Source organism: Parus major, chromosome 22, assembly GCF_001522545.3.
Source record: "Parus major isolate Abel chromosome 22, Parus_major1.1, whole genome shotgun sequence".
Lineage (NCBI taxonomy): Eukaryota > Metazoa > Chordata > Aves > Passeriformes > Paridae > Parus > Parus major.
Genome location: NC_031790.1, coordinates 25,419 through 48,797, shown reverse-complemented (window position 1 = coordinate 48,797; position 23,379 = coordinate 25,419). Strand labels below are relative to the sequence as shown.

General features: G+C 51.0%; 1 protein-coding gene across 7 annotated transcripts in view; it reads left to right on the top strand.

Moving 5' to 3' along the window:
- The window catches only part of OGDH (oxoglutarate dehydrogenase), a 29,514-nt gene that overhangs the window by 3,647 nt on the left and 2,488 nt on the right, over nucleotides 1-23,379 (top strand). Inside the window, exons 3-18 of one of the 7 annotated variants that reach the window (XM_015648819.2) lie at nucleotides 3,669-3,857; nucleotides 7,635-7,737; nucleotides 12,493-12,537; nucleotides 14,885-15,000; nucleotides 16,127-16,281; nucleotides 16,700-16,846; nucleotides 17,295-17,385; nucleotides 18,257-18,436; nucleotides 19,478-19,606; nucleotides 20,153-20,332; nucleotides 20,502-20,654; nucleotides 21,310-21,412; nucleotides 21,630-21,758; nucleotides 22,654-22,804; nucleotides 22,899-23,026; nucleotides 23,112-23,290. In XM_015648819.2, coding sequence (XP_015504305.1) covers nucleotides 3,669-3,857; nucleotides 7,635-7,737; nucleotides 12,493-12,537; nucleotides 14,885-15,000; nucleotides 16,127-16,281; nucleotides 16,700-16,846; nucleotides 17,295-17,385; nucleotides 18,257-18,436; nucleotides 19,478-19,606; nucleotides 20,153-20,332; nucleotides 20,502-20,654; nucleotides 21,310-21,412; nucleotides 21,630-21,758; nucleotides 22,654-22,804; nucleotides 22,899-23,026; nucleotides 23,112-23,290 — 2,178 coding nt within the window. Of the gene's footprint in view, nucleotides 1-3,668; nucleotides 3,858-7,425; nucleotides 7,517-7,634; nucleotides 7,738-12,492; nucleotides 12,538-14,884; nucleotides 15,001-15,036; nucleotides 15,242-16,126; nucleotides 16,282-16,699; nucleotides 16,847-17,294; nucleotides 17,386-18,256; nucleotides 18,437-19,477; nucleotides 19,607-20,152; nucleotides 20,333-20,501; nucleotides 20,655-21,309; nucleotides 21,413-21,629; nucleotides 21,759-22,653; nucleotides 22,805-22,898; nucleotides 23,027-23,111; nucleotides 23,291-23,379 lie in introns of those variants that run through there. The other 6 variants (XM_015648820.2, XM_033519375.1, XM_015648821.2 and 3 more) reach the window with 6 other exon arrangements.

Sequence of the window (23,379 nt, the reverse complement as noted above, 5' to 3'; positions counted from 1 at the left end):
CCTTGCCAGGACGTCATCTTCACTTCTCTGTGTGTCTGAGCAGTGGGTGCAGGTAAGTACCACCTCTTGAGGAGGAGTAAATTCATCTGTAGGGGCTGGATGTTTGTGGACGGTCCTTCTGCCTCACTTTGTCCAAAAGAAACAACACTGATTCCTTGAGCAAGAGCCAAGAGGAGCTTTTTCTGTTCAAGAGGGAACGCCGTGGGCTTGGGACACGGGCAGCATCCTGGATCACAAGCGGATACAAGGAGTGGCTTCTGGGAATCCACCTGTAGCAAGCTCCAGTGCTTTATTTTTTCCATCTCTGGTGGCTCATCAAGAGGGTTGATTCTGGAGTGGAGGATGAGGAAAAGGGGCAAGGAGGGTATTCTCCACATCGTGACTGGTTTCCTTTTTGTCTCAGGCATGGGTGGTATTCTGTGTTGGTGCAGATGTAGTTAAGCTTGGTTTTTAGCTTGTGTGTGTAAAGCCAGATTGTTGATGTACAGATGGGGAAGGGGGCGGGGTCTGGTGGCCAGAGAAATTCCCACCTGCTGCTCCTGAATTTAAAACAATCCAGCTGTGGGCAGTATGTGCAGAGGTCTGTCCTGATCTGGATCACTGAAGCTCTTCCAGCAAGGCTGAGCCCAGCAGGTGAGGGCTTGGCTGGGAGGAGGCATTCTGAAACCTGACAGCATGTGTTTCACAAGGAAAATGTTCCTCCAGTGACTAAGTCTCAGCATTGCCCAGGGGATTTTCAGGACAGTTTTGGAGTCCTGATGTGGAGCAGGGATTTTCTTTATTTATGGGCCATGTGCAGACCAGGAGTGAAAGCAATTAGGGGTATAAGGAATCCTATGCACCAGTACTTGTAGCAGTTTTGATGTGTTTTCATTGGCACTGATCCCGCTCATCCAAAATGAAGGTTCTAAAAAGGTCTTAACATAGGATTTTCACAAAATGTTGACTTTCTGCTTCTTCATGCATATCCCAGCCTGAAGCATCCTCCAGAAGGTGCCTGCAGTGGATGGGAAATGTCACCCCTCTTCCCTTGCTGTGCATGCCTGACCTCCAAGCTGGGAAACTGGGACATAGCAGTATGAGCCTCACACCCTTCTTTGGGAGCTGAATCTGGTAGAAGGTGCTGATTTGGCTTGGTGAGCTGGTTTGGGAGTGTTCCAAATAGAGAAGCCTGCTCTGAGCTCCACTCATGTAACTGAACTCAGGATCCCTCTAAGGCCTGAACTCTCTTGGTGTATGGCAGGCAGCTGGTTGATCAATCCCGTTTTGCCAGTGCATGGAGGAGTGCTGGGAAAGCCAGTCCAGGCTAATGCTTTGTGTTGCAGCTGTGGGACTGTCTAAAAATGCCCTGAATCTGAGCTCTCTTGTACCCAAAATATGTGTCTATGTATCTTATATCCTGTATGCATCTATGCAGGGTATAAAAGCAAGTGGAGTGCTCACGGAGCTGCCACAGGCACAGAGAAGTCAGAGGGGAATAACCCCGTGAGTTTATTACTGGTGTTACCTTTGGCAAGTGCTGGATTAAAGCAAAGTTCTTCTTCCCATGATAAAGCAGGACAATTCTGATGGGGCTGTTCAGCCTCTCCCATGGGAGATGTGAGCTCCAGAGGCACCTCTGTGCTCTCCAGAAACCCATGGGATAGCCTTTGGATTCTCTTGAATTCGAAACCACATCAGCAGGTTGAAAGCTGATGTTTTTATGGCACTTATCAGGGCCCTAGCCTGCCCTGTGCCATCCGGACATCATTCCCTGGAGCAATAAAGCACTCGGTGAAAGTGCCCAAGCTGACCCAGCTGGTGCCACGCCTTGTTTACAGAGTTTAAAGTGAACTTTGTCTTCCAAAACAAGCTAATTGCAACTCCAAGAGGTATGAAGGGCAGAAGGGAGGTTATAAAGGCTACACCCCTGTCTCCACCTGTCCCCACCTACCTCCCAGGTTGACAGGTGCTCCTTTTCTCTTGCATATTTGCCAGTCCATGAAACAGCCTTAAACCAGGGAGCAAAGTAGTCAGCCAGGTTCCTCTCCATTCAAAGGGCACAGAGCCCATCCCTGGGTGCTTGTCCCTCTGTTTGCAGGAGCTGATGGCTTTGGGGGCACCCAGGAGCTCTGTGAGCCTGGGGAAGGAAAGAGCAGGGATGGAACAAAAAACAGCTTTCCCTCTTTTCCCACTGAAATTTCCCTTAGTAGTCAGAACAGGGTGGGGTGTTTTCTGTCTTCCCCCTTTTTTCCCCTTGGGGGAGTGATTGTTAATCAGTTACAGTGTCAAAATGTTCCAGATCTTATTTATGTTCTTTTAGCATGACCTGTTTCTAAATTTATTCACCTTGTGCAGTCATGTGATGGGACAATGGGATGTTTGGATAAATTTGGACTGGAAATACCTTCCTGGGGCATGTGATGGGTGCTGCAACTGGAGGAGCTCTGGAGGGAACAGCTGAGCTGGGGTGACTCCATCAAGGGCAGGTTTTCTGCTTTCTGCCCCAAGCAACCCCTGCTTTGAGGGTACTTTTCTACTTGATTTAAACACTCTGAGGATGGCTGGGCTTCGCCCATTTCTGATCGCCAAAGCTGTATTTGGTGCTTTCTAAGGTGCAGGATGCCAAGCTCCCAGTCACTGGAGAGACCCTTGGGCTGAAGCCAGCATACAAATCCCATGGGATTTGTTTGGTCTGGCTAGCTTCCTGGGTCTGTGCTGGCAGACAGCTGCTCTTCTGCTGTGCCCTCATCCTTTGCCATCATTTGGCAAAGATGAAATGAGGCACAAGCGTGATGGGAGGATGTGAACTGGACTTTGTTTGGCCAGGCTTTCTCCTTCCCCAAATCTGTTGGTGACACAAGGAGGCTGGTTAACTTGGGTTTGGCCTGGGACACTTCCAGGTTTTTCAGACAGTGCTGGAAAAGTAAGACAGCACACAAAGTCTGTCCAGGGCTTTTTTACAGTGTTTTGATGTTTTCTTAATACCTAGAAATGCCCATCTGCAGAGGAAACAGGAGCAGAAGTGGCAGCTACCTCATTCTGGGCATGGGAGAGCTGGTATGGGAGTACCTCCATAGTATTGTCATTGGTGTCACCAAAAGGATGGGGGAAATTGAAGAAGAGAGAAAAATAAAAACACTGCTGGTTGAGCGCTGAACAACACAACTTACGCTGGGATTTAGGTCTCTGGCCATTCAGACCATGGAAAGAGGAAGATGTGTATTTGATTACAGGGCAGAAATACTTTTCAGAAAATATTGGGATATTTAGAGAGTAGTGGCCTCCCCTGGGAAAAAGGAAATGAGCTGGAAGTCCAGGCTGGGGCTTGTTGCTCAGAGTAATGGTTCCAAGAGCAGAGCCAAGGGATGAGGTATCACTGTGTCCTGTCCTGGTGCCACTGCCAAGGTGGGGGTGGCTCTGGTGGTGGCCTCATGCCAAAAGAAACAATCCAGATGGATGGAAAGTGGGATAGTGATGTAGTTGGAATAGTGGGGGAGCTTTGGTGCTCTTTTGTTCAAGGCAGGTGGGTCTCATCAGTGGCAGCTGCATGGAGCTGAGGTACAGGGGAGGAGGTAGCTCTGTCCCCTGTTTTGGCAGTAAAGTTGAGACCTCTGTAACCTTGACTGAGGAGGTGTTTGGACTGCAAGCAAAGACCGTGGTCACCTCTCTTCTTTCCTTTTTCCTAGTCATGGGACATCTTTTTTCGCAACGCCAATGCTGGAGCTGCTCCAGGCACTGCCTACCAAAGCCCCCCTCCACTGACTACCAGCCTCTCCACCCTGTCCCAAGCCCAGTCCCTGGTTCAGTCACAGCCCAATGTGGATAAACTGGTGGAGGACCATCTTGCAGTGCAATCTCTCATCAGGGCATATCAGGTAAGGGGACTTCATGCCAAGGAGGGTCACGTCCTTTGTAGAGGGTTTTGCGGTGGGCAGGAGTTAGTGCAAATGATGCACGTGTTTGCATGGAGAGCGTGCAGGATAAGAGCTGGGCTGCCTCATTAGGAATGGAAGCAGCTGATCTGTTGGGGCAGAAGCTCAACTAATGCTTTGCTGGACAATAGGAAGACTAAAGCTATTGTCATCCAAACAGGGTGGTAGGGAGGGGGAGGTCTTCTCCACTTTGGGTAGTTTGCTGCTGTCTGGAATGCTGCTCCTGTGCTATGGGCTCCTGCCATGCTTAACAGTGGCATGGAGCACCCATCCTGCTTCCCCCTGTTGCTGATAGAACTTCAGAGGTCCTAAAATAAAAGGTCAGGAAACATTTCCATGTGATTTGCAACCTGGAAATGGCCCATGGCACTGGTGGGCTGTAGCTCAGACTAATGTTGCCAAGTCAGCCGTCTGGAAGAAATGAGTTTGGAGCAGGAAAGAAACATCCTCTGGCTGAGGGAAGGCCAGGAAGTATTTTAACTCTGGAGAACATTTAAATGTGTTTTTAAATCTGCATTATCCTTTTACTTTTTGTTGTGCTCTGGTTTGTCATGTATGGGGACTGTAATTATGGCTGTGGTGAGAAGTTAATGAACCCAGATGCTGTGCAGTTGTGACTGTGAGCTTCTCACCTGTTTCTGTGACAAAGCAGTTGCTGTACTGTGCAGTTGTGTTCCTGCTGAGGTATGGGGAAAATTCAACATAAAAGGCTATGAGTTACAGCAGGAACTGTAGCTGTGGGCAAGTCCAAAGGTCTGCCCAGCTGTGGCCCTGCTCTCTGGGTCCAAGACAGTGCCCACAGCACCGTGCTGTGCCTGCTGCTGCAACTGCAGTGCTTATGTCAACATCAGGACCTGTTTGTGAGGACCTGCATGGCTGATTCCATGAGAGATGACCGCCCTGACAGCTCTCAGGCAGCCCCTGCCAGTGGGCAGATGCTGTGTTTGAACACGGAGTGACTGATCTGATCGAAAGCAGAAGCTTGAAGTCAGTGATTTGAACACAAAATCCATAACCTCTTCAGCATGCCTATCTCTTCAGGCTCTGAGTGGCAGCACAGGAAGATGATGGCTCTTGGATGTATTTTTCTAAGCTGTCCATAGTGAGAAACCTAGCTCCCTCCCTGCCTTAGTGTCATAGTAGGGCTGTAGCTGCAGTGGGATGTCCAGGTGAGGAGGTTCACGACAGTATAGGGAGGTACGAAAGAGTAGGAAGGTGCATGTGATTAATAACTTACTTAAAACATCACACAATGACTTCTTACTTGGATCAAGCTTGGTTTTCCCTGTAATTGCAGGTGAGCAGTGACTACTCTGCTGCAGCATCAGTGATGGCTTCTTAATTGCAACTGTGTTTGCATGTCCACGTCATTATTAATTTTGAGTTGTAGAGTGGTTTGGCTTGGCAAAGGCCTTACAGACCATCTTGTTCCCACCCCCCTGGTATGGGCAGGGATACTTCTCATGGTCCTAGGTTGCTCCAGGGTTGGACCAACCTGGCCTTGAACACTTCTGGATGGGGCAGCCACAGCTTCTCTGGGCGGCCTGTGACAGGGCTCATCAACCTCACAGAGAACAATTTCTTCCCGATATCCCGTCTAACCTTGCCCTCTGGCAGTGGGAAGCCAGTTCCTCATGGCCTGTCCCTCCAGGCTCTTGCCCGAAGTCCCTCTCCAACTCTACTTAGGCACTGGAATGGGCTCTGAGATCCCCCTGGAGCTGTCTCTTCTCCGGGCTGAACATCTCCAGGTCTCACAGCCTGACTCCAGAGCAGAGAGGCTCCAGCCCTTGGAGCATCTTTCTTCTTCCTTGTTTTGGCTTGTGTTGCATATGGATCCTAACAAACAAGCATGGCTTCTGTGGGGAAAGTTTTCTTTGCTTCCACACTGATTTGAGGATTCTCTGTGTACTTGCAAAATGCTGAGGTAATCTGTAAGCCACCAGGTGTCCCCAGCTCAAAGCTGTTTGCTGGACTAAGCAGCCTCCTGGTCCCATTGAAGGCATCCTGGCAATGGGGAGCAGCATGGTGAGCTTCCATCCTGCTGACTGCTATGTGATGGGCTCACCCCTTTGCTTTGCTCCAAGATGGACAAGCAAATAGTTCACAGTCAGAGCTGGCCCAGAGGAGTTTTCCTTTGGCCATCAGTGCACAGGGCTATAGTGTCACCTGGCCCTGCTGAGAGCAAGGGGTGATGGTGCTTTCTACACAGTTTGCCTTAATGCCAATGGCTCATTTCAGACTCCTTGGCAGGTAAAACCACAAAAGTCCCATCCTAAAATCCCCATGGTATGCTCTGAATAGGAATGGGTTCTGGTAGATAAGGTCAGATCAATGTGTCTGCGGTTTAGTAATCCACTTGTATTTGAGTGCTTTTCCTAACTGGTAGCACTTTTGACGCCTAGGGCATTGCTTGCAAGGAACGTTCTGCACCCTGTACCATGGCAGTTGTATTTCCTGATGCATTCCCAGAATTGCTGAGCCTGAAATTGTCAAGGAATAACCTGTGGCTCACCAGTTGGAGAGTGCTGGCCACCAAGATGATCTGAGTTTGCCCTGTGAGACGTGCTGGGATCTGTCCCTGGGTACCAACTTCTGTGGCAGCAAAAGCCCCGAACTCCTCATCACCTCCTGTTCCCTGTGGCACCCAATGTGGATTCAGACCCAGCACAGGAATCCCTGGCCTGACTGCTGCTGCCAGGAGCTATCAGGTCTCCCTTGGTGCAAAAACTCTTCATTATTTCCCCACCTGGCCCTTCACAGGAGAGTGCTTCAGGTTCTGCTGTGGGCTTCTCTCTCCAGAGGGATGCAGTGACCTGTTGCAGAGCTGGGCACGTGTTCCTCAGACATGTTCCTTGGCCTTTCAGGAGCTAGTGCTGCTGGTGGCAATGCCTGTTTTCTCTGCCCTGTTGGCAAGAGAACACCTACATCTGTCAAAATCCGGAAAATTCATATAATTCCAGAATAGTTTGGATTGGAAGGGTCCTTAAAGCTTATCTTGTTCCACCCTGCTGCCCTGCTGCCACAGGCAGGGACACCTACTGCAGCCTTCCAGATTGTTCCACAAGCCCCATCCAACCTGGCCTTGAATACTGCCAGGGATAGGGCAACCAGAGCTGCTTTGGGCAAATCGCCTCTTTGTGTGCCTGTGATTCTTAGGACAAGATCATCAGTGTGAAGTTACTGTGTCTGTGGAAAGGAGCTGCTCCAGTTGGACACTGGAAAAACATTAGGAGACCCTTAGACCCTGTCTGTGCTGTGAAGGAGCTTGCCATGCCCCATACCCTTGCCAAACCTGGTGTCAGGTAGAGCAGAGCAGTTCTGATGGCTGCTGGCAGTCTCCTATGTGCTGTAGGTGACAGACCCAACTACTCCAGGCTTCAGCTGCAGCTAGAATTGGGGTAGCTCTGCAGAAAATGTAAAGAGGGAAACTCTGAATGAAATTTTCTGTTTTTTTAAGGAATGTTTCTTCAATTAACTTGTTTTAATGACTAATCTGTGTTGTTGCTTCCAGGTCAGGGGTCACCACATTGCAAAGCTTGATCCTCTCGGCATTAGTTGTGTTAATTTTGATGATGCGCCAGTAACTGTTTCTCCAAACGTCGGTGAGAATTACTCTGCAAATAATCTCTAATGTAATTTAACTTTTTTACCCCTCCCCTCTTTTGTTTTTCTCTCCCTTTTGGTTCCTGTTCTCCTTTCCATTCCTGGTGCATTTCATAGATTCGAGGGCATCATGTAGCACAACTCGATCCACTGGGCATCTTGGATGCAGATCTGGACTCCTCCCTTCCAGCCGATATTATCACATCCACAGACAAACTGGGTGAGGGCTTTGAGAGCAGTTGGTGCTACATTGCTTGAGCTCCCCTCTCTTTCACAGCTTCATAGGTAGATTGCTTCACAGGCCGGGGGTCTGAAGTTTCCTTAGTAATGATCACTCTAAAATTGTAGTTGCTGACAGCAGCAGTGCAGTCCTGCCACCCTCTGGCTGTCACTCCAGTACTCAGCTCATGTTTCTTCAACCACTGCCAATCAGTGTTACCACTGATCTTGCTCATCCAGAAGCAAAAACCCGGAAGTGCTGGAAGCAATTGCATCTTCTGGAAATGCGAAACAGAGAGGTTTTATGGTGGTGGGAGCTGGAGATCTGTTCTCTCAGCTCCTTTTGCTGCCCTTGGGGACCCTCAGAGCTGGGAGTGAATGTACTGGGTTCATCTCTGCAGGGCTGAGGCTGCCCTCCTGAACTTCCAGCCTGCCCCAGCATGTGTAAATCCTTTAATTGCCCTTTTTCCAAGACTGAGCTATGAGTCCCTACTGGTGATCATAACAAGGAAGCTTTGGGATGCATTCCTGTCCAAGTAGAGAGGTGGAACTCCCAATGCGTTTGACTGAGAGCTGCATGAGTGTTGTACAGAAGTGTGTGTGGTCCCCAGGACTTGAAATCCTGATCTGAAAGTGCTTAAACCCAGCACCTCTCCATGTGCTTTAGAGCTGATTTCTGTAGTTTGCTGCCATTCTCCAAGCCAGGATGAGATTGCTGAACTCTGTCACTGCACTGGTTCTTCCCAAGGTAGTTCGCTGGCACTCTGGAGTGCTCCAGAGGCATGCTCATGCTCCTAACGTAGAGTAGAGCAGCAGTGATGATTACTAACCTCGCCAATCAAAACAGCCAATCAGAATGTACAGTGCATGTAAACCACCTTGATTCCTTACTCATCTGCCAGCACAGGGACACCAGCCCTGGATCTGCTGGACTTTTGGACAGGAGCGGTAGGGAAGGGAGTAGGTTTTGGTTGGACCAGTTTGCTGGATGATGAGGAAGCTGCTTCATCCCACAGTCTCCAACGTGCTTCTCTGGAGCACCAACCCTTGGCTGAACCTCAGCAGCCATCCAGCTGTAGCTTGGAGTGTGTCCTGTGCCTGAGATATACTGATGGCAAGAAGTGGGGAGATGATGGCTGTGAACCCAGCTGTGGGAGAAGACAGACGTGCTCATAGGCAGCACTGCGGGGAAAGCAGGAGGACTTTTTAGGTGAACTTAAAGCCACTCACCACTCTGGGTAGTGGAGAGGATGAGGAAAGGCTTTTCTAACTTGGGGTTTTTTGCCTCTTCTGTGGGCACTACAGTTCTGAAGCACAGCAGGAGAGGAGAGCCCTGAAGCCTTATGCCTGGTGGATGTGTATCCCTTTTGAGAGTAGAGCAGGGTCTGGATGAAACCCAGACTGAGTCAGCTGTGAGTGGTGGCAGTGACAGCTGTTCCTTGGCAGGAAAGGGAGCCGGGTGTGGGGAGCAGAGTTACTGTGCTGCTCAGGAAGTCATAGACTCACAGAGTGGTGTGGGTTGGAAGGGATCTTAAGATGTCAGCTAGTCTAACCCCACTGCTACAGGCAGGGAGACCTTTCACTAGACCAGGTTGTTCCAAACCCTGTCCAACCTGTCCTTGAGCATTTCCAGGGATGGGGCATCCACAGCTGCTCTGGGCAGCCTGTGCTAGGGCCTTACAACCCTCATAGGGAAGAATTTCTTACATCCAATTTGTCAGTGTGCAACCCTTGTTCCTGGTCCTGGCACTGCAGACCTTGGTAAAAAGTCTCTCTGCTCCTTTCCCCTAAGGCCCTTTATAGACTGAAAGGTCACAACAGGATCTCCTGGAGCTTTCTCTCCTCCAGGCTTTCCCAGCCTGTCTCCATAGCAGAGGGGCTCCAGACCTTCAAGCATCTCTGTGGCCTCCTCTAGACTTGCTCCAGCAGGTCTGTGGTTGTCTTGCTCTGGGGACCCCAGTGCTGGAGGCAGCACTGGTTGGGTCTCACCTGAGTGAAGCAGAGGGATAGAACACCCCCCCTCAGCCTGCTGGTCACACTTCCAGTGCAGCCCAGGACATGTATGGATTTCTAGGTTGTCAGTGCATGTGGCTGGCTCATGTCCAGCTTCTTATCCACCAGGACCTCAAAAGTCCTTCTCTACAGAACTGCTTTCCATCCATCCATCCATCCATCCATCCATCCATCCATCCATCCATCCATCCAGGGACTGGGGGTTGCCCCAACCCTTTCATTTGGTGTTGTTGAACTTAATGAAGTTCACATAGTCCCTCCCTCTCTTCCAGCCTGTCCAAGTCCCTCTGGATGGCATCCTGTCCCTCCAGCATGTCACTGCAGTACTCAGTGGTGTCACCTGGCTGAGGGTGTCCATCATTCCACTGTCCATATCATTGATGGAGGATTTAAACCCTACTGATCCCAGCAAAGACCCTTGAGAGACACTGCTCCTTACTGCTCTCCACTTGTACACATTAAACTCACAGGTCTGCTTCAGGGGAAGGTCAGTTCAGAGGGAAAGTCAGCTTGGAAAACTGCTGAGCCCGCTGGTTTCTCAGGAGCCAGGTGTATTCCAGTCATGTCCTGGCTTCAGAGGACGCAGAGCCCAATCCTGCTCCCTCACAGCACCAGCCAGCCTGCTGGGTTGGAAGCAGTGTACAGCTGTAACAACATCTGGAGGAAGTAGTCCAGGCGCTGGTTTTCCTGCTTCCCCAGGGTGAGTTGCCACAAGCCAAGCAGGGTGTCCCAGTGTGGCTCCCTGTGGTGGGAAACATTCAGGTGTAGCAAGTCCATAGGCATTGGCTGGAAGGAACTTCAGCATGGCATCTCTTGTGTCTGAGCAAGCCCTGAAGCTTAATCTCTGTTCCTTTGTGGCTTTTATATGAAAATACATGTAATGGTGGAAAATACCTGTAATTGGGTTAAAGTGTTGTTTTGCTTCCCAGAAATCCATGAATTCATAGGAAATAATGAGTCCTGGGAACAAGATATATTGGTGTCAGCTGCCAGCTCATGCTGGGGTTGTGTTTCATGGTAGAACCCCAGACTCGGGTAGCTAGATTTTAGCAAAAAATTTTTCTATCTTGATATAAGTATTATTTATACTGAGTAGATTTTGCTCTGGTACTATTGTCTTGGAAAACGTCATCTAGTCAATCCTAACTGTAACTGGGTGAATTTAGCTTGCAAATAGTGTTCAGGAAGAGAGGAAGGAACTGCGGTGGTGCAGAACACAGAACTCTGGCTGGGCCTTAGGTTGGGTGCTGCCTGCTTGTGGCAGAAAAAGCCAATTTCTAAGCAAATCCTGCTGGCCTTTTTTTTTCTTTGAAAAAATATGTAGCACTTGACAGGGTGGTTAATAACAAGGGCGGTTTTGAAACTTGGAAACAATCTTGTTTCTTCTTTCTGAGCAGTGAAGTCCTTTAAAGGTCAGCTTTTGTGGTGCGATCACAGTTGCCAACAGTTTAAATGGCAGTGCTGTGATTCAAGGAAGTTGGATGGTTAATCTCATAAATTGATCCTTCTTCTCAATTGCCTTTTGTTTAGCAAATGGTTTGGTTCTGGTTTGGAAGCTGTCTTTGGATTAAGCAGTGCAATCTCTGGGGAAAATATCAGAGGGAGAAAACCTGCCTAGTTCCCCTTTCTCTTGTCTTTTCTATTTGAAATAAAACAAAGTAATCTCATCCTGGTCTTCCACTACAGCTGGTCTGGCATGGTGTGAAAAACAAGGACTACAGGAACTCAGTATGACCCTGAAAATAGAAAGAAAGAAATAGTACCTTAGCATGCTAAAATCTGGGTGGTGTGTGGAAGGCTCTGTGTGTCTAAGTGTCTGTCTGTCTGTCTTGCTCCTTGTGGAAGGCAGCTGCCTCATGCCAAGGGGAATTGATGGAAATCCTGCTCCAGCTCAGGAAGAGCCAGGCAAGCCCCTGCAAGGAGCTAGGCTTGAGGTGCTCCTAAGTTCCTTTCCCACACTTTGGGGTAGTGTCTGATTTTCCCTGCTGACCCAAAGGACAAGTGTTTCCAAGGCCTTTTTTGTAACCCAGGTGAGATTGAGGCACTTAGGTCACCTAACCTAGCCAGGGAGGCAGCTCTGGTGGTGCGTGCTTGCCCACTGCTCCAGTGTGCTGGCACTCCTGCCTGCACCAAGCATGCTCCAGAAGAGACAGCTGTGCATGCCTGCTGCACTGCCATCTTTTCTGTCTTCCTCATGAACTGCCTGCTTGTTTACACCCTAATGCTCCTCCTCTGTGCAAAAGCAGCACCCTTACCTCCATGGGTTGACCTTGAAATTCTCCCAGTAGCACAAGCAGATCAAACCCTCTGGAGCAGGTGTTTGTGGGAGACAGCTTCCAGCTCTGCAGAGGGTTTCACTACCTGTGATGTAGCTTGGCAGGATGCTTTCGGTCATGGCAAATGAAGATGCCAGGCCACCCTCTCTCCCATCAAGGTGCAAGAGGAGATCTCAAACCATGCAGCTCAACTGCTCCCCAGTGTCTGATTCCCCCCTTCCCCTCCTGCTCCTTCCTCCTCTCATCAGACTTCCCACCAAGATTTCTCTTCTGCCTAGTGTGTAGTCATCCTCCATCCCTGCCCTTTTGCCTCTGATAGATTTTGACTGTATTTTAAATACTGTATTTTTTTGACTTGTGCTTTCTATGACTAGTTTTCACAGTTCCAGGTTTTTTTTTTTACTAACTTTGACTGCATCTCTCTATCTTCTCCCTTTCTGCATCCCCCTCCCTGCTCCCCGCCCCAGACCTCGCAGTGTTCAAGGAGCGGCTGAGAGTGTTAACAGTAGGAGGTATGCAATTAACGAGCCTTTAACCCTCTGGAGTGCAGGACTCTCTTTGAATAGGTTATTCTGGTCATGAACTGAGCTGGTAAAGTGGACCCCTCCCATCTCCCATCATTCCTGAGTTTTGCAGCATGTTTTATTTTTAATTTCTACTCAAAGTCTTGATGTAGGTGTATGGTTAGTGACACTTTGCCTTGTATAAATCCTCAGTTTGAGCCTTGATGGCCTTTTCTATACTGTGTTTGCATGCCTGGCTTCCTAGAGTACATGTTCTGTTGTGAATATTAATTTTACAAGGCCTCAATCTCCCTCATTGGTTTAAGGCTCCTAAAAATCCAAGCTCTCTTCTGGTTTTGTCGCAGGGAAAATTTGGCAGCTCGTCCCTTGTCTTCCTCCATGTGATGGTGTTGCTGCCTATAAATACCAAGCGTTGTCAGAGCTGGCAGGCTGCAGCAAAGAAGAAGCAAAGATGCTTAGATGTCCTAAAACTCCTTGTGAAATCTGATACTCCCCAAAGTGTGCCAGTGTCTTCAAATCATCACAGCAGAACAAGCCAAAGCCCTGTGTTGTAGGTCTGCAAGCTTCAGCAAATTACTGAGGATTCCCTGAAACCCTTCAACAGGCAGTTTGTCTGGGATGCTCCTTACTGCCTCCCCCTGGGAATTCTGTTTGAATGGGAACCAAAGAAAAGCCCCAGGGACATGGGGCCAAGTTCTCAGTTCCTGTCTGGTTCAGTGTTCCTAGGCATAGCTCCAGAGCAGAGCTGCTGGAGCCTGGCTTCATTCCTTCACCTGGGACTCTAGTGTCCAGGAGGGTGGTGTGTGCAGTAGAGGGGGATGAACAGCAGTGGCAGCCAAGAATGTGTCCACTACAGGCTGACTGGAGTGTTCCCGGTTTCTGGACTCACCCTTCAACGCTGTACAGGGATGAGTCATGACCAGCCCTGTCATCATGGAGTCACAGACTGGCTTAGCCTGGAAGGGGCTTTTCATACTACCCAGTCCACTAGAACAGGTTGCTCCAAGCCTGGCATTGAACACTTCCAGGGATCAGGCTGTCTACAGCTCAGTGTCCATTCCCGACCAGACAGCAAAGGATACACTTATAAGATGAAGTTCAAGGAAAGGGCCAGCTCAGGAGGGGTCAGTTTTTGCCTCTCATTCTTCTGAGGAAGGTGGGTTACACTGCCTTGCCGTGTTTAGATGGCGTTCCCCATCCCCTCTCCAAAAGAACCCCTGGCTGGGGTCCTGGGCTGGTTTGGAGGAATCTGGGAAGAGTAGTGGTATGTGTGTCTTCTGCAGCTCCTGCCCTGGGGTTAGGAAATACTTTGGGACCAGGCCTTGTTGGGAGGGCAGGAGGGATGAGCAGGAGCCTGAAAGAAGTGCCAGGGCTGTAGACCCACTCCTTCATCCAAATTCCTGCTTCAGAAGGGTCATGGGACTCTTCAGTTCCTGGACCCGCTTCTGCCTTTCTGCATCAGTTTAGCAAGGTCAGCACTGTCCCTCCTCCTCTGTGCCTCAGTTTGCCCAGAGACAACCATGAACTTCAGTGGGTAGTGAGGCACCTCTGATGGCTTTGGGGTACAGCGGGACTCGCCTGCAACCCTAAATCCCAATCTCCAGCTCTTGGCCCCTCTCTAGGCCCAGCTCACCTCCCCACAGCCCCTATAACATGAGTCGGAGCTGCCTCCAAATCATCAGCTGCCAGTGCCAAAGGGAGGAGGTTTGCTGAGCAGAGCTAGGCAAAAGCTCTAACTAAAAAGCCGTTGGCTAGGGTGAAAAGGTACCTGGGCAGCCAAACCCCTCAGTAGCTGCTGGCCACCCTGCTCCCGGGCTGAGCTATTCAGGAGAGTCCATCAGAGCCCTTTTCTCTTTCTTGCTTCTCTGTCTCTCCCTCCTTTGAGTTTTGTGTGTTTTAACTGTTTCGTTCTCTGGGTTGACTCCATTTTTAATTCCCACCGTGTGCTGACACCTCTGATGTGCTTGGTGACTTCCCAATTCCTGTTTCTTTTCTGTCCCCTCTGTTAGAATTTGTTGTGGTTTTTTTGTGTTCTTGGGGCTCCAAACTCCCTGGATTTTAATTGCCCGTTTCCATGCATATACATTGCTTTGTGCTTCATTTCCTGTGGTGCCTTCCATAATAACTCATTGTTCTGTGCATAATGTCTTTTTGTTTAATTATGGCTTGATTTGTATCCATATAAACCTTTTTCATGCTTATTACTTTTTTTATGCTGCTTTTTTTTGTCCCTTCCCCACCTCTTCCAAATGTCCCTGGTCCCCGTGTGATGGTATTCCCATCCTTCTTCCTTCCTTCTTTCTCTTGCTTGTCCCACCCATGACAAATCCTACAGGCTTTTATGGTCTGGATGAATCTGACCTCGACAAAGTTTTCCACTTGCCCACAACCACATTCATCGGTGGAAATGAATCGGCTCTTCCACTCCGGGAAATCATCCGTCGGCTGGAGGTAAGGAGGGCAAGGGTCTATACGAGACGTGTATACAGCCAGGGGCAGGAGAAGAGCAGTTGTCTTTGGAAAATCCTGAATCAACCTGCACATAATAAGATTTTCAGTTTGGGAACTGCTTCTCAGCGCTCGCCCTACTCACAAGAGTCACCTCAAGTAACCTGCTCAGCTCTGATTTCCTCCAGCTTCCTGCTGCATTGAAGCAACGCACTTGGTTTGCCCAAGGTGGAGCAAACCCCAGGTAGCTAGATACTGCCTTTTTTGAAACCTTTCAAGCTATGCATTCCAGTTTGAAGCAGCAGCTGGTGCTGGAAGAGCACAGGAGTGGGTTGGAGGCCAGTGATCCCCTCTCCAGGCACTGCAACAAGACAGTTGCTGTCTTGCATGGGCATCCATCAGAGGGTCTTGGTTCAGGTTTGAGACCCCTGGGGCTGGGAATTCCAGCTTGTGCAGGCAGTTCCCCTCTTCTGCCAAATTTCATCCCCTTCTGTGCTCGGACTGATCTCAAGCAGCTCTCAGGCATGCTGCAGGCTGCTCAGATGGTCTCTGCTGAGACTAGTTGACCTTGAAAGAAGCAAAACTGTGCCAACATCTTAGTTCAGCTGCAGAAATGGGCTCCTCGTTGTGGGAGGAGCTTCTTTGGATTCTCCCTTGCCCTATGATGTGGGATTTTAGACTGCTCACAGGTGATGCCACAAAGAGGGAAAATCTCTCCTCTGAGGTGGATGTAAAGGACTTGAGGGACTGACCGTGGGCCCCTCAGGGAAGGGGAATTAAGCAGCTCGATGCTGGGTCAAGTGCATGGTCCGAGCTGCCCTGCAGCATCCCGGAATATGGCCTGCCACATCCCTTTTCCTCAGTGTACAACTCAAACAAGGCTCTTAAAGCAGGACTGTTGCAGGGCTGGTAGCTGGGCTCCCTCCAGGATCCTCCCCCAGCTGCCCTGCATGAGGGTTGATGTCTCTGCTGGCATAGAAGGGACTCTTTGGCTAAAAGGGTAAAGAAGGAAATAAAGAGCCCCTGGCCCTGGGATTCAGCAGGGTGCTGCAAGTGTCAGTCCTTTGAGGGTTTGAGGTGCTGAAGCTCTGGCTGTTGTCTGATGGCCCCTCATTTCCTGTTGGAGCAGATGGCATACTGCCAGCACATCGGTGTGGAGTTCATGTTCATCAATGACCTGGAGCAGTGCCAGTGGATCCGGCAGAAGTTTGAGACCCCAGGCATCATGCAGTTCACCAATGAAGAGAAGCGCACGCTGTTGGCCAGGCTGGTCCGCTCTACCAGGTACCCTGTGTGGGCTTCACCTTTTCCATATCTTCCCCAGGAGGTTTGCTCCCAGCCAGTGATGTAGCCACCAGCTGAGTCACATCTTGACATCTGTTGCCATCAGCATAATAAGCAGGTTGATGCCAGTGAGCTGCCAGCCTGGCAGGATCATGTGCTGGCAAACAGTTTGAAAATGTGGCTGATCCTGAAGGAAAAGATCTAAAAATAAGGATTAAGTGCATCACAGTGTTGGAGTGGGGGGAAATGGCCAGCTGAGCTCTGTGGGACGACACTGAAGTGACTGTTGTGCGCTGCATGGTACCAGTTTGAGCATCAGTCAGTGCTGTGGCTCTCTTGGTGCAGTCCCTGTCCCTTCTTTGGTTTCTGCCCTCAGCCGTAGCCCTGGCATTGATCCCTCCCTCCCTTTGCCTTCTAGGTTTGAAGAGTTCCTCCATCGGAAATGGTCTTCAGAGAAGCGTTTTGGTCTGGAGGGATGTGAAGTGCTGATCCCAGCGTTAAAGACCATTATTGATAAATCAAGTGAGAAGGGAGTGGACTATGTGATCATGGGGATGCCCCACAGGTAACCTTGCCTCAAGTCATGGTGCTGCTTGGTGCGGGTAGAAGTGGGGGGGATGCGGGGGATGCTGCTGAGGTTTGGTACTGGAGGGCACACTGGTTTCTGCCATCACCTAATTGATCTTGGTTGGTGATAAACTTCAGCTGGAGAGCTCAGGCCTTCGCTGCTCTCTGCTTATCAGGGTCTTTCCAGCTTCTTTGTAAATTCATTTGGAGAGGGGTGGTGGTTTGAGGTCAGAGCTGGCATCATGCTGGAATCCCAGCTCCTGCCCACTCTGAGGCATCACAGCAAGTATGTAGTATCTGTGCTGAGGGATCTTCCGACTCCTTCTGAGGAGTCCCTGTCTCTGGGTGACCCCACAGCCATTGCAGGACGCGTAGGCTGCGGGAGTGGGGGGTTTTAGATCACTGTCAGCATGCAATGGCTGCCAGCAGCGGCCTTGCTTTTTCAGGGGACGCCTGAATGTTCTCGCCAATGTGATCAGGAAGGAGCTGGAGCAGATCTTCTGCCAGTTCGACTCTAAGCTGGAGGCAGCTGATGAGGTGAGCTTCTCCCCCTACCTGCAGCAGGCTGCTGCTGCCTGTCCCTGAGCAGTCCCCAAGGACTGTGGCTGGATTGTGCTACTGCTTCTGGTGTCACAAGTATTTCCACGTTGCGAGCACACCTGGGTGATGGGAGTCTTAGTAGAGGTATCAGTGCTGATCTGTCCTTGCTGTCCTGGGGGTGATGTGTGCTGGTGTCTCCAGCACAAGCTTGGCTGTTGGCAGCTCTCCAGGGCATGAAGCAGCCTTGGGGTGGATGCTGAGAGGATGGGAAGGTGGCCAGGAGCAGAAGTTAATTTGTGCCCCTGGTCCCCATCTGGGGGTTCTGAAGCAGCTCTAGAAGCAGCTTTGTCACTGCAATAAACTCAGGCTCCAAAGCTTCAGCATCATAAGCTGGGATGATATGGCTTTTGGGAAGCTGGGCTGGGCTGGCTTGATCCTGCCATGATCTTCATTGGGATTTCAAGGTGAGAAAGCAGCAGCCTGGGGCCTCAAGGTGTCCTGGTGGGATACCTGGCCACATATTGGGAATGTTGCCATGAATGGCCGTGCTGCTGCAGTGCCGGTAGAGTACAGGGAAGTGTTACCTGTTATTCAGGGTCTTTGCCCAACCTACCACACTTGCTTCATCCCCCACACCTTCAGCTGTATTTAGATGGGCTGGGTGCATGTCTGAAGTTGGTGGTGGTTTGACACCTGGAACAGGCTTTCCTGGGTGTCAGTTCAGCTCCTTCAGTGAGTATCTTCTGTGTTGTGGCAGTACCTCCAAAAAATGCCACCTTCTTCCAGCCTTGGGGCCAGCACACTGTCTCCTTCCACACCCAACAGCCACTCATGCTCCTAGGGGTGACTCTCTTCTCCTCTCCACCAGGGCTCCGGTGATGTGAAGTACCACCTGGGAATGTACCACCGGCGGATTAACCGCGTCACTGACAGGAACATCACCCTTTCCTTGGTGGCAAATCCTTCTCATTTGGAAGCAGCTGATCCTGTTGTTCAAGGCAAGACTAAGGCAGAGCAGTTTTACTGTGGAGACACAGAGGGGAAGAAGGTGAGTGCTGCTCAGATGTGTGTAGTGAAGAGGCCTAGGCTGGATGGATTTTGATGGAGACAGGCTGGTGGGAAAGTGAAGTAGCTTGTCTGTTTTCTGTTTGATGTGCTCCTTCCGCTGCTGTTACCCTGACTTTGCTCCCCCATCCTTCCCCTTCTGTTTTTGGAGATTAACTTGGGGAGGGGCCTGCCCACCCTAGGCTCCCATCTCTGATTTCTTCATCTCTGAACTGACTAAGCTGGGCTATGGGCACAGCAAATGGACAGCCCCTGACTGAAAGAGAGGGACATGAGCGGAACCCCAAGGCAATCCAAGCCACCACCCCTTGGAGGGCTTGGCAGCAGGATCTCAATGTGACTAGAAATCACCATTCCTAGGACTGGGAAAGCTGGAGCTGGCAACAGGAGGCAGTTCTCCACACCCCGGTGGGAAGGGGCTGTAAGGGAGCTGTTTGCTGTGTGATTCATTGCAGACCTGTCTCCAACCCCAAGAAGTGGAAGAGTGAGATCCAAAGAGCTTCCCTCCCTCCTACACTTCAAGGGCTGGGTATAAATAGACAGATCCTGTCCTCGCCTGGCAGGCAGTGTCCTCAGCCAGCCCCTGGGATGGTGACAAAATAACGTCAGTGGCTCTGAAGCTCCTGGGTCTGCTCCTGCCCATGGGGCTTCTGGGCTGAAAGTGTGAGGGAACAGGGCTTTCTTCTCTTCTTTCCAGTGAGAAAAAGGCTTTGCTTTGGGATGTATGTATTTGGGAATGGGATTTGCTGCCCAGGTGGGGCATACCAGGTGTTTTGCTGTCTGCTCAGGGTGCCCCAAGTATGCTGACCTTGCTGGGGTGGGGCTGGTGGCCACAGTCTCTGCCAGTGGTGTGTCAGCCATGGCTGACTCCACTCCCATCCCCTGGGAAGGTATTGGATGTGTTGATGAGCTGCTCCTTGTCCTTTCTGGAGTGCTGAAAGCTCATGGGGAGGAGAGTTGGGCCGTTTCCTGGTGATGCCCTGCTCGCTGTCCCTGATAACCGCCATGGCTTCTCCCCTCCCAGGTGATGTCCATCCTTCTGCATGGAGATGCTGCATTTGCAGGGCAGGGCATTGTGTATGAGACATTTCACCTGAGCGACCTTCCCTCCTACACCACCCATGGCACTGTCCATGTTGTGGTCAACAACCAGGTGAGGAGCAAATATCCTGTGCTTGTGGGTCCCTGGCAGAGTTGTCTCTGCAGCCTCTGGGCCAGGGAGTAGCTGGAACCAGCAGCAGCTGTTTCCTTGCCAGTGTTCCTGGCAGGAGCCCTAACCTGGGGTCAGCAGGGGGTACTTCTCACCCAGCTGCTTAACAGCAGCAGCTTTTGAGCCCAGTCTGGTGCAGAGATGATACAACCTGATGTCAGACCAGTGTGCGAGGTCTGACAGGCCTGATCCTGTCTGCCACCATGGAAACCAGAGGCGTTTCACTGGGACAAGCCTGTCCCCACAGCTGCATCAGGTACCTGGATGTGCCACTGTGTCCAGACACAGGAGATAGGCAGGTTGTGCATCCACAGCCCAGCTGAGCAGCTGAGCTGCTCTTGGAGCTGTGTGGACAGTTTCCTGGGACAGTGAAGTGCAGCTGCCTCATGCTGAGACAGCTGTGACACCAGTGTCCAAAGAAGGAGCTGCATAGCAAAGACGTGTCCCAAATCCAGATGTGCTCATTCTGTTTCCCCTCACTTGCTACAGATTGGCTTCACAACAGACCCCCGGATGGCCCGCTCCTCCCCATACCCAACTGACGTAGCCCGTGTGGTCAACGCGCCGATCTTCCATGTCAACGCAGACGACCCTGAGGCTGTCGTCTATGTGTGCAATGTGGCAGCAGAATGGCGAAGCACCTTCCACAAGGACGTGGTGGTGGATTTGGTAAGGAATGTGGTACAAGTCCCTGAAGCTGGGATTCTGCCAGGGGTATGCTTGGGTCCCTCCTGGGCTGTTCAGGACCCTCCCTCACATGACCCAGGTAGCTCCCAATTGCTTTTGGAATGGTAGGTCACAGGCAGCTGCATTCAAAGGCTCTTTCCTTTCCTGGCAGGTTTGTTACAGGCGCAACGGGCACAATGAGATGGATGAACCTATGTTCACGCAACCCCTGATGTACAAACAGATCCGGAAACAGAAGCCGGTGTTGCAGAAATACGCAGAGCTGCTGATTTCCCAGGGGGTGGTAAATCAGCCAGAGTATGAGGTACCATCTGTGGGGCCTGAAAGGAAAACTGCTGGTGGCATCTCCAGGGAAAACTACTTATGTGGTTCAGACCTGGGTGTGAACCATATGAAGGGTGCTTGTGCTTGTAACCTAAAGGCAGCTGAGCTGTGCTGGGGTTGAGCATGGGCTACAGACCTGGCAGTGATGGAGTTCAGAGCCAAGGCTCTTTCTTGAACTGTGCCAGCTCTGAAAAGTGCAGGAACATCTAGTTCAAGGATCACCCTGTGATCAGAGTGGAACAGGCCATGCAGCTCTGGATCACTGCAGCACAGGCGGATCCCAGTGCTTAGGATTGCTGTGGCCACAGGTATCTGGGGCCAATCCTGTCCTGGTTCTGCTCCTTGGGCAGAACCAGGCTTCTTCACCAGCCCTGCGTGCCCTGGCACCCCCTTTCTGCATCAGTAGGGTTGATGATGTCAGCTCTGAGCGTAGCAGAGCTATGCCTCGGGGTACAGGGGTCCCAACTGTGGCCGTGCTCTCTGAGGCTGAACTGCACAGCTTCTGGACTTCCTGCTATGGGGACCACCTCTGCCCTCCAGCACCCTTGCAAGCTTATGTCAAGGTCCTCAGGCTCAACACCCTTGTTTGGAGATCCCTCGTTAATGTTTGTCTGCCTCCTGGTTCTGCCTTTCAGGAGGAAATTGCCAAGTATGATAAGATTTGTGAGGAGGCCCATGCCAGATCCAAGGATGAGAAGATCTTGCACATCAAACACTGGCTGGACTCACCTTGGCCAGGTAAGGCTCTAGCAGAGATCTTGAGGCCATAGCAAAGTACCTGGCCTTTCTAGAGCCATGGCAGAGATTCTCTAGTAAACCACCCCGCAGGGGAAGTTAATGGTGCTCTTCTTGTTCCTCTAGTCCCCACCTTTGCTTTTGCAACCTTTGCTTGAGGGTGTCCGTGACCTAATGGATCTGGCACAGATCCTGCAGCATGGTGTTTCTCCTCCGACAGGTTTCTTCACTTTGGATGGGCAGCCCCGGAGCATGACATGCCCTTCCACTGGCCTCAACGAAGAGGACCTGACACACATTGGTCAAGTGGCCAGCTCAGTGCCAGTGGAGGATTTCACTATCCATGGAGGTTGGAGCTTGTGAAAGCTGTGCCAGACTGGGCATTTGTTCAGGAGAGATGTGAGATAGGGCTGGAATGTGGCCTGTAAGGAAGGGATATGCTGGACCACTTCAATATATGCGGGCAGCAGGTCAAGGGTGGGGATCCTTCCCCTGTGTGCTGCCTTCTTGAGACCTTGCTTGGAACACATGTGCAGCTCTGGGGGCCCCAGAAGAAGCAAAACTTGGACCTGTTAGAGCAGGTCCAGAGGAGGCCTTAAAAATTATACCAGTGCAGGGACTCCAAGAGCACTGAGTGAGTCTAGCAAAGAGGAAGGTAGGCTCCAGAGAGACCTTAGAGACCCTTCCAGTGCCTAAAGGAGTTTCCAGAGAGATGGAGAGGCACTTTGCACCAGGGCACAGAGTGACAAGACAAGGGGCAATGGTTTCTCACTGCTAGAGGGCAGTGTTAGATGGGATATTGGGAAGGAATTCATCCTTACGAGGGTGGTGAGGCCCTGGCACAGGTTTCCCGGAGAAGTTGTGGCTGCCCTGGAAGTGTTCAAGGCCAGGTTGGACAGGGCTTGGAACAACTTAGTCTACTGGAAGGTGTTTTTTCTAGTGCAAGAAACACCTGTGGCAGGGGTTGAGCTGGATGATCTTTAAGGTTCCTTCCTCACTCTGAGAACTCATTCACAAGGGAGCTGTGAGTAAGGAAAGTGAACCAAGGAATTGCTCTTCTTTGGAGCTGATCCTTCCCTGCAGTCCCAATTCCTCATCCATGGTTCATCCCTCCAGAAGAGATGAATCCATTCCTCTGCGCACAGCACTTGCAGTCTGTCAGTCCGTGGGCTGGTTGTGGAACAAACCTGGTGTCACAGGAGCTCTGTCCCATGCTGGCTATGAACCGGCTCCTGTCCCGGCAGGTTTGAGCCGTATTCTGAAAACCCGTGGGGAGATGGTGAAAAACCGGACAGTCGACTGGGCCCTGGCAGAGTACATGGCTTTTGGCTCCCTGCTCAAAGAGGGCATCCACATCCGCCTGAGTGGCCAGGACGTTGAGAGGGGGACATTTAGGTAAAGCCCTGCTTTTGGACACTTTAAAGGCAATTCCAGCCTTTCTAGAAGGGATCCAAAGGCTGATGATGAAGTTACTCTTCTCCCTTTCCAGCCATCGCCACCATGTCCTGCATGATCAGAATGTGGACAAGAGGACGTGTATCCCCATGAACCACCTCTGGCCCAACCAGGCTCCGTACACTGTCTGCAACAGCTCCTTGTCAGAGTACGGTGTCTTGGGTAAGTGAGTAGGGTCTGTGCTCACTGCCTATGGTGAGGCTGCTCTGGAAGGGTAGTGCAGCCCTCTCACTGTTCTATTCCTCAGGATTCGAGCTGGGCTTTGCCATGGCCAGTCCCAATGCCCTGGTTCTTTGGGAAGCCCAGTTTGGGGATTTCCACAACACTGCTCAATGCATCATCGACCAGTTCATCTGTCCTGGGCAGGCCAAGTGGGTCAGGCAGAACGGCATTGTCCTGCTGCTTCCCCATGGCATGGAGGGCATGGTAAGGGCTCCCCTGCCTCACCCTGGAGGCAGAACCCTGGACAGCAGCGGCACGGACAGAGCACTGCCCGTGATGAGGCAGTGCCTGAT